General features: G+C 40.9%; 1 protein-coding gene across 1 annotated transcript; it reads left to right on the forward strand.

The window, feature by feature from the left end:
* Window positions 1-891: 891 nt before the first annotated feature.
* LOC117496470 lies at window positions 892-3,234 on the forward strand. Its single transcript, XM_034148144.1, has 4 exons — window positions 892-983; window positions 1,170-1,633; window positions 1,752-2,366; window positions 2,488-3,234. Exons 1-4 carry the CDS (start codon window positions 947-949, stop codon window positions 3,232-3,234), a joined length of 1,863 nt encoding a protein of 620 aa, XP_034004035.1. The 5' UTR covers window positions 892-946.
* The last annotated feature ends 7,562 nt before the right edge of the window (window positions 3,235-10,796 follow it).

A 10,796-nucleotide genomic window follows, 5' to 3' on the forward strand; every position in this document is an offset into this window, starting at 1 on the left:
GATGTCATTTATTAACCACTGTCATCTTGTCTTCATGCTACTCCACTCCGTTAAGACCAACAACATCCAGTTGTTTCACAAATGCAATGGAGAGATGGCAAATATCTTCTTTGCATTTGATGGACACAACTACTCAAGGTTTGTGCTATTTACATGACAATTTACCAAATTTGCATTATGAGACAAGCTTTGAAAATAAATGTTTCTATGTGTAATCTGTGCCTTTCCTTATCTGCAGATATCTGACTTGGCTGGAGGTCTATCTGACAAACCTGGAGAACACACACCCAGGGGCCAAAGACCTGCTTTCTAAGGGTGCAATTGCGGTGGCCCGCTCAATGATACCGGGGGCACTTATGGCGCATTTCCACTACAGCGCGGAGCTCGCTTTAAGCGTGCCGTGTCATGCCGTGCCCGTTTTTGGTTGCGCTTCCACTAGGCCTAGTCACGGCCCGGCCCGGCCCGGCCCGGCCCGGCCCGGGGCCACTTTTTCACCTCTTTTCTGGCCCGACAAAATTGTGGTTCTATCGGGGCCAACAAACAGGGCTGAGTCGGGCTGAGTATGCTAAACTAGAGAGAGGAGCGCTGGCAAGGGGGCTACAACTACAACAAGATGGACATATTTGACCGTGATTTAATTGTAATACACGTTTCAAAATGATGCCGAAGTAACAACATACTGATACCGGTTAGTAAAAACCATGAATTAATGCTTTGTCAAGTCTGCAGACAGACGGCAGGCGAAAAACCTTTTAAAATGCGTGTTTTTCTAGATGGAGATTGGCTAAGCTAACGCAGTATATGCTCCGACCGTCCACACTCACAACAGCATGAAGTGAGTCGGCCCTGTTAAGGCCCAACGCGGCCAAGCCGTACCGAGCCGTACCGAGCGTGGCCGAGGCCGACCGTGTAGTGGAAATGCGCCATTAGTGCAGTCGACAAGACCATGGAGGAAACGTTCATGCGCTTTGCCAAATCATCAGGTACATTATGATTTTTACCCAGACATTGAACAGATATACAGACATTGTATCAAGATTATTATATTATATAATACAATTGTATACTGCTCTCACAAAACCACATTTTATTTGATGATTTCTGAATTAAAATGCATGTAACTTATTGTGTGGGAGCAGTAGATCACATATTTGTTTCATACTTTTAAGGTGGCTTCACTGGACTATACAGCCAGTTTGGGGCATACCAGAGGTGGTGTCAAACAACCTCCACACGGGCACAGTTTTATCAAAAGACCCTTGAGATGGTGGACCTCATCAAAGACCCAGACTGCCCAAGGGCGGGGAAACATCGGGAGCTGGAGAAGGCAGAGGTCAAAAAGGGTGAGGAGGCCATTCAGCGAACCATCGTGACAATTAGGAACTTTAGGAACCCCTTCACCATCTCAGACAAGGACAGGCTCTACTCCCTGGCTTCTGGTGCTCCTGTCCTCATGGAGGTCGAGATGGACGTGCTACAAGCAGAAACTGTGGACAAGGCTGCTAAAGCTGAGTTCATCAAACGGCTACAGAGCAGAGAGCCAGCTAGCTTCTTTGACCCAATCAAAAAGAAGAAGCTCAAGACCATGGAAGCTTGTAACAAAAAGGTCACCCTCACATCCTCACAGGGAAAGGTAATGAGATGTTCCAATACCTGAGGTCTACTGTATTATTGAAATTAATTTAATAACCTTTATTTTTTATTGTTGTGACCCCATATTTGTTAATGATACACTATCAATATCATTCCAGGTCATCCAGTATCAGGAGCAAAACAATCTTGCTTTCCTGCTCCTTGTCAAGTCACAACGTGCAGAGGACCCATTGGTCTTGGAGGAACTCATGAAATATCCCCTAATGCCTGTGCCCCCTAGCCTTGGGACACCAGATGGGTTTTTCTCCAAGACTAATAAAGCGGCTCTTCTGCACTACAATCTGGAGGACACCACCCCAAAGGATCTGCCATACCCTAAGGATGCCCTGTTCATCCAGGATGGCATGGCTCTGCTCCATGTCCTCACCAACCTTCCCCCAACATGTGGGGAGATATGCCTACAAGTGCTTGATCAGATGGTGGCCAAAAAGCACTTTTTGTTCTCGACTGACAGTTACCATCCAGGATCTATCAAAGCACAGGAGAGGTTGAGACGTGGCAGTTCAGAGAAGATCATTTTGGCTGGACCAGCAACCAGGAAGCCATATGACTTCAAGATGTTTCTCACAAATGATGACAACAAAAAGCAACTCTGCCAGCTCCTGCTGCGAGTATGGAGTGATCAACAGGCAGCTTCAAGGCTGGAGAGAACAGAAATGGCAGTGCTGATCGTGGAAGGGAGAGCCCATCAACTTCTCTCCTCAAACGGCAAGGTAAATTGAAAGCCCATATTAAAAGTGATTGATGGTTAAATTATACTCTAAGTGATTATCTGTGATTTGTGTCTAGTCTCTGTCATTGTTGATCAAAGTGCAATATCCCATTGTGTATCAGGTTGAGGTACGTGAGCTCCCCACAATCTACAGCAACCAGGAAGAGACTGATACAAGGGTGGTACTCTACCTTCATCATGCTGCTGCCCTTGGGTACAAGAATGCTGTAGTCAGAACACCTGACACAGATATCTTTGTGATTCTTCTTTACCACGCTCATGCCATCAGGCTGACTATATACCTGGATACGGGGTCAGGGAAACATAGACAACTTCTCAACCTCTCTGAGCTTGCAGAATCCCTGGGAGAAGACTACTGTGCCACACTTCTTGGATTCCATGTGTTCAGCGGAGAAGACTGCACCAGTGCCTTCAAAGGGAAGGGGAAGGTGGGGCCCTTGAAAAAGCTGGAGAAGAACCCAAAGTTTCACAGGGCGTTCAGTCAACTCGGTGACAACTGGAATGTCAAGCCTGAGGTGCTGAAGCAGTTGGAGCAATTCACCTGTCTGATATATGGAGAGAGTCGTGAGTCTTCAGTGGACGTAGTCCGTGCCAAGTTGCTGCGCAAAATGGTGGGGCAGGACGATAAACTCACTGCCAAGTCTAAGGTTGACCTGGCTCGCCTTCCTCCATGCTATGATGCTCTGAAGCCGCACGTCCAACGTGTGAACCATCGCGTCGCCCTGAACAAGCGAGCTGATGAATCAATTTTAGAAAAACCAAACCCCTATGATGAGGAGCAGGGATGGATGAGGACTGATGGAGTGTTGAGACCGGTGTGGTCCTGTCCTGCCAACCTCCCTGGTTGATCTCCTGGACACGACAGAGCGTGAACAGGAAGACGAGGAGGAAGAGGAAGAGGAAGAGGAATTTGACTCTGATGATAGCATTGAAAACGATGATTGAGTATTAATCAGATAGTGGAGAGCCAAACCTTGACTGCTTATCTGGAATGGGAAAGAGTAGTCACATCAATACTTATATTATGATGTTTGACCCTTGCTGTAGGCTAGTACAAAACAAATAAATATTGGTTAAATACACAACATCTGTCTCGACACCTTATTTGTTCACTTACTGTACTGCAATATTGGCGTCTCTTAATTTGCATAGCATGCCACAGATACATGTGATCACTTTGGGAATAGTTTTATTGTGATCTTTGACCATCAAAACATGGGTCTAGACACATTATTTGTTCATTTATCTGCAATATTGGCTGAGATAGAGTGAAAAGTGTGAAAATTCCGTTTTTGGTAATGGTGACACTAATTTGCATAAAAAATACATGTGGGACATACAGACAACATTTTAACATAGCTCATCATTTTCTACATACTTTTTCCACTTAGGAAACACTGATTATAAGTATATTTCTGTGTCGGTGCAAAATACACCATTCTTGGTACAAGACTAAAATGCTATTTTCTTGTAATGGCGGCACTAATTAGCATAATAGCATGCCACAGACACATGTGATCACTTTAAGAATAGTTTTATTGTGTTCCTTGACCCTCAAAACATGGATCTGGATACCTTATTTGTTCAGTTATCTGCAATAATGGCTGAGATATAGTGAAAGGTGTAAAAAGAGTGAAACTCGATTTTTAGGGTAAATAAACACTAATTTGGGAAAAAAATATACGTGGGACAATTTGCCAACTTTTTAACATAGCTAATCGTTTTCTACACACTTTTTCCAATCTAGAAAAGCTGATTAGAAGTATATTTCAGGGGGGTGCATGATACCCCCTTCTACCCACCCAACTATACATTATTCAGCTATTTCAGGACATCAAGGCTATACATGTTGTTGTTTATACCTTTTTTTAAACCTTTTCTTTTAAATATTAAGCTTTTTCTGCATTTTTGTAGCTAAAAGCAGCTACCATTCAGCTAATAACATATTCAGCTTTTTCTGCATTTTCAGCTAAATTCAGCCACAAATGTTCATAGTTTACAGCATTCGCACGCATTTTCTGCAGGAAATGCATTTTCTAGTTTCAGCCAATACTTTGGCTCTCCATAACTTCAGCTTATTTTCAGCTACAGAAACCATTCACCAAATATTAAACTATTCAGCCTTTTCAGGAATCGATGGGAAACCTTCAACTTTTTAAAAATATTTTATACTTTTTGAAATATTCAGCTTTTTAAACTCTTTTTTTAACATGGAAGTCAATGGGAGGAGCCTTCAAATCCTCTTTTCCTACACCTTGCGCTAAATGCTACTCCTTCCACATACTTTCAGCTAGACACTTCATTCCAAATTTAAAATGACCACAAGTCCTTCAGCTATAAAACTTTAAAAAAGCTATAAAGCTATTACACTTTTTGAGATATTTAACTTAGTTTGGAGCTTGGTAGAGAGGCCTTTTTCAGATTTTAACATTAGTGTGGATGGAGCAGCTCGTTAAGTCTAGAGTGCTTTGATCTCAAAACAGAGTGCAGGAGTGCTTCAAATTCTCCCCAAAAAATGTTTTAAACTTGCCATAATTCCCAAACCCTACACTCCTCAGACATATTTTTTCATGAAAAACGTAGGAAAACCTCTCCTAGGTTGGAAAATTATTTTTTTTTTAGAAAAAATATTAAACAAAATGCCTCTTGAGGGCATGAAGAGACAATAAGTCCACCTAGCTCCCAATTGATTCCCATGTTACATTTTTCCAGATCTTTCTTCAGAACAGAGAGAAGTACACTTTAGATAAACTGCTCCCATCTCCACATTTTACACACAAAACCAAAAAAACAAACATATATCAGTTCATTTGGGGTTCCCTGATGCTCACGGTCTGGTATTTTTTTTATAAGAGCCATAGTTTTTGAACAGGTGGCAAAATTGTCAGATATAATCCTCAATGCATTCTTAATGGGACTCAGTGCTGCAGTTGGTAAATCGTGATAAGTCGTCACCATGGTAACCTTTGATCTCTGGGTTTACACCAAGCGGCAAACTCTGGGGAAGAGCCGGGACGCCAATACGGAAGTGCCACAAACTGCAGTTCATATATTGGCCGATAGGCGCTGACTGCAGAAAGGAGCAATTTCCATAGACCCCCATGTTAAAATGCCCAATTTTACAGCCTAAAAAAACATGTTTCTACCCATGGATCCAATACATATTATTATAGATATAGTTAGATTCCACCTTCATGATCATCAATCTGTGAGTGAATTGTTTTCTAACGCGACCCTTTTATTTATATTAGGTCTTAAATTTTTTGCATAAATTAGGGCGTGGTCACATTGAGTGACAGCTCTGTCAAGTCACTGCTGCTGTTAGCTTCTTGTCTCTCTGCTAGCTGCTCCGTGAAGCTACAGGGACTCTGCCTGCTCAGTTCATCCAGGGAACACAACTTGACCCCGGCCGTGTTTGTTTGTTCTTCATGCTTATATATCGGACTATTGTGACTCGCTCTGCGGTTAAAACAGACGGTGCATGAATGCCGTTTTGCGGTAAGTGAAATGAATGTGGTAGCTACATCGGTGCTAACGATGCTAATCGTAGCCTCCAAGTTAAAACCATAGACTGTATATATAAAGGTTAAAACGAAATAGACAAGTGTTAAGCGTTAAGTGGGATAACACTGTAGAACAAACGGCTTCTGTTTGAGGTTGATAAAATAAGGTCATCCTTGTAACTTAGAGAGATATTTTATTATTTAGTATACCTGCCTATAAAAGCAAATAAGGAATCTAGGATTGCCTTGCTTAGCTGTCTGAAAGACATAAAATCATGGATGGAAATCAACTTCTTGACTCTCACCGAAAACAAGACAGAGATTATAATATTTGGACAGTCTGAACTCCTGGATGGCTTTAATAGTGTACTAGGCCCCCTAGCCTCCTACAGCCGTCCCTCTGTCAGAAATCTTGGAGTAATCTTTGACAACTGTTTTAAATTCGACAAACAAATAAGCTCAGTTGTCAAGATAAGCTTCTTCCAGCTGCGGCTTCTGGGGAAGGTAAAGGCCTATCTTCCTAGTAAGGAATTTGAACAGCTAATCCACCTATTTATAACGTCTCGTTTAGACTATTGTAACTCCCTGTATATTGGTGTTGATAAGTGTTTGATCCGTCGCCTGCAGCTGGTCCAAAATGCGGCTGCACGCCTTCTTACTGGGAAGAGACGTTATGACCACATCACACCCGTTTTGGCAGACCTTCATTGGCTTCCTGTGAGTTACAGGATCCAGTTCAAGTACTTACTTGTTGTTTTTAAATCATTGCATGGATTGGCACCACATTACCTGTCTGAGTTGTTGCACCGCCATGCTCCAGCTAGAGCATTGCGATCAGCTCAGCAAAATATGTTGGTGGTTCCTCGGTGCAGGAAAAAAACCCGAGGTGACAGGGCTTTCAGTGTTGCAGCTCCCAGACTGTGGAACAGCCTCCCAGTACATATCCGGACTGCTGAGTCTATTGAACTTTTTAAATCTCAGCTAAAAACTCACCTCTTTGCACTGGCTTTTAATACTAGTTGAACATTACATTTTTACATTTGTATGTGTTTTTTTAAATATTTTTCTAGTTATTGTGCTTTTTATCATGTTTTTAATTATTGTTTTATTATTGTACTCCCATTGTGTTATTTAATATGTATTGCCTGTACAGCACTTTGGTCAACTGAAGGTTGTTTTAAATGTGCTATATAAATAAATAAAGATTGAGATTGAGATATTATGTAGGTAGGAACTGTATGCATCGCTAAGGTTAATTTAAATTGGCTATGCTCGAGTATGTAGACAAGCTAATGTCGAAGTAGTGTATGTGAAATCAACCTCACAATAAGATGTGTGTATATTACAATTATTAATGTCATATTTCAAGATGATTACTTAGATATTACAATATGGTTGGTTGAGCTGGAGTTCATTATTGAGCTTACACGTTAACATCACAGTCATCTGAATAACGAACCCAAACCTTGTTGTTTTTATGAATTGCATTACCAAATTGGTTTCAAATAAATAGTAAGCATTGGTAACACAACTTCCAAAGTTACAGTAAAATAAAAAGGACCCTGACTCGGACAATACACAATCCAACATGTTCAACAGAAGAGAATAAGTTATATTGTTTGTACACATGGTACTTTACATATATATATGTTTGTTTAAAGTGTCCAGGTGATGCAGACAGTCTGGACCAGAGAGTGAGAGACAGAACTAGACTCCTTACCAGAGGTCGCGTTAACCGAATATTTTCCGTCTATGACGGAATTTTTCCAAGAATGACGGAAAAATCTGAAAGCAGTCCATCATTTTGACAGATTAGAACACAACTCGGAACAGCGCCAAAATGTCCACCAGCGGCCCACATTATATTACATCCTTAGTGGCCAGGTTGACTGAGGGCGATCTACTGTACTATGGGGGTTATTCCCTATCTTTATTCAAGAGCATGGTCTTTACATTTGAAAGCATACTTTATTGATTTCACGTTCAGATTATGTATTTCTTTCCCTCAAACCCTGTCCTCACACTCAAACAGTGCCTGCTTGCACTTAGATTAGCTCTGCTTCTGCTTAAACTGTACGCTTGCACTCAGATATATTGCTGTGTTTACAGATTTCCTGTGTTCCAGCTTAAAACCTTCTCCTCGCACTCAGGCTCTTTCTGTGCGCTCGTGAAATGTCTGCTCTCAGATTTCTGCTGTGCGCGCTTGGATCTTTTGTGCAACAACCCTGTCAAAATCCCTCAACCAATAGGAGGCCTGGTGTCCTTGCGGGTGCGTTCGCTTTACTCATTAGAGCGTCCCGTAAGGGCGGTTACTCTTTGGTTTATAAACTACCGCCCTCCACGGCTTTATAACATAACATGTACTTCACTTGTTTAATTTACAATATACCATATACCATACCATATACCAGCACCTTACATAATAGCTACGTTCAGTGGCGGACTGGGACTAAAAATCTAAATAAAATAGTCCCTCCGTTGCCTTCTGCTCAACACATAGTGCGAGGTGGTTGCTATGCAACAACAATAACAGCTAGCGTACTGTAACTATTATTTAGTAATTCACACACCTGTCCAGTTGGTGGCGAGTGTGTGCATATTAAGTAGCTATTGTTTAGTCTTGTATTTGACCTCGTTGATTACCTCCAGGATTTTTTTGCTGCAGTAGTTTAGCAGTTGCTATGACAGCACGGCGTTGCTAGTTAATTTTCAAAATAAATAAACAAACAATACCAGTGGGCCAAGCACGAGCCTGTTCATATTGTAGCATTCACCGCTATTCAAGATCACAGATCACTCGAGCCTTCACGTTACCAAATAAGGAGTGAGAGAGACGCGTAGCCAAAACCGAAAGCTGCGATAGACTCTGGTGGCTACAAGAGCCGTATAATAGAAGAGTTACGACATCTCCGTTCACTCCAATGGACCAGTTTTTTTACAGCAATGGCGGATCGTGCAGCCGTCAATAGTTCCCCGGAAGTTAGCTTGCCGCTGACTTCCGGGGAACTTTTGCGACCAGCAACACAGTAGAGTTGCAGCATAATATACCGTTCGTGATGGACTTTTAAAGGTAAGAAGACGTTTAAAGATTTATATTGCAGATATTATCAGCACATCTGAGTCAAATGAACATGTGTATTAAAGGATGTTAGTGGATTATCCCTAAATCAGTAGATTTAGGGAACGTTTACAGATAACAGATTAGGCTAGGATACCGGATAAAGTTAGCAACACACGTTAACCATGAACAGCCTATTAATCCGTTCTCCTAATGTTATTTCATCCAACGTTGTGGAATTAGAGAAAAAGGGCTTCTAAACGTGATTTTTTTGTGGGGTGGAGGAATATAATATTAGTTAAATATAACATTGGGGCACGTGTGATTGTAATGAGTGGAGGTGGAGAAATTACGATCTCCATTTTGGAGTAGACCTACAAACTAGTATAATAAAGTTAACGTTACACAATAATACGGAAGAGAGCTATTTGATATTAATTTAGAGTGCATATTTGAGACTTCCAAACAGTAAACAAAAACGTAATTTATGGGTGAGTGTTTTTAGTGTATTCTGTTGATTATTACCTGTCTGTATTATGTTGCAGCTCAGCTCTGCCTCCCCTGCCTCCACTGACTGCACGTCGCTGATTGATAGTCACCTGTTGGTCTCCTGTCCTTTCTGAAAGTCATAAAGATGACATTAGTCATTTAGATTACTTATGTCCTCAAATACCATGGGATTACTGAAACCACCATGAATTAAAAAAATGGTAGAATTTAATCTAATCTAAATTTTGAAGCATTCCTTGCCATCCCCTCCCTCTAAATATATCAATAAACATTAGGAAGTGATGCTCCTGACTACCATACCTGTTTAAGAAGATAATATTTGTTTTAAATAATTCAAAGCAATACACAACAGCAACAGGCTCTTTAACCAAGGCAACAGCCTAACATGTATATGTTAACAAGTAAACTAGCTGTTCACACTATTCCTAATATTATCCATAAATATTAGCAGATTCTATTTATTTTTTAAAACATATTGATGTAAATACATACACATATCGGTATGTTGTATAAATATTGCAAATCAAGACCTTTTTCACTGCTTATTACCAAAAATCGTAGTTCTATCTCCGGTAATCATGCATTCATATGTCCCGCCACGAACTTCCGGGGAACTATTGACTCTCCCTGAATCACGTGACGATCAAGCATTTTGGACTTCCGCTGTCGTAACTCTTCTATCTATATGGCGCTGGTGGCTACCATTAGCAGCTAATATTAATTCTCCGATTTTTACATAAAAATGGAATTATGGATTATCAATATTTTTTCAAAGTGACAGACACATTGGAATAACCTATGGATTAACTTTCAGCCGCGTTTTTCTCGTTTTAATGCCATTGAACACAACTTTTGATCAGAATAACAGCTAAAGGTGAGCATATCTCTGTGTTTTGCTAACTAAAGCTACTCGTGTGTGTCTGTATTTGCTTCCCCTGTCGCGAGTTCTGATCGCTCAGTGATGATCGCTCAGTGATGATCGCTCAGTGATGATCCTTATATTTCTATAATCTGTGGACTCTCAGGATGTTATTTAAGCTTGTTTGTGCAGATCCGATAAGTATATCGATTGATTCATACCTAGAGTTTTGTGCTAAGTGCGTTACCATGTTTTCGCTCAGGGCTCATTTAGACCCTTCTTGTGAGACTTGTGTTTTGTTTCGGTAAAAATGGTTCGTTTCATCAGTTAGCTGAGTTTCTTCCCATTAGGAGGGTATGACACATTCATCGTTTTTTTAATACTAAGAAGCCCCGAGACACAGTGTCGTGGGGCTTACAGGTTTTAAAACATGAAAAATAAAACGACGGGTAATAATGGATTATGACGGAAATGTTACGA

Source organism: Trematomus bernacchii, unplaced genomic scaffold, assembly GCF_902827165.1.
Source record: "Trematomus bernacchii unplaced genomic scaffold, fTreBer1.1, whole genome shotgun sequence".
NCBI lineage: Eukaryota > Metazoa > Chordata > Actinopteri > Perciformes > Nototheniidae > Trematomus > Trematomus bernacchii.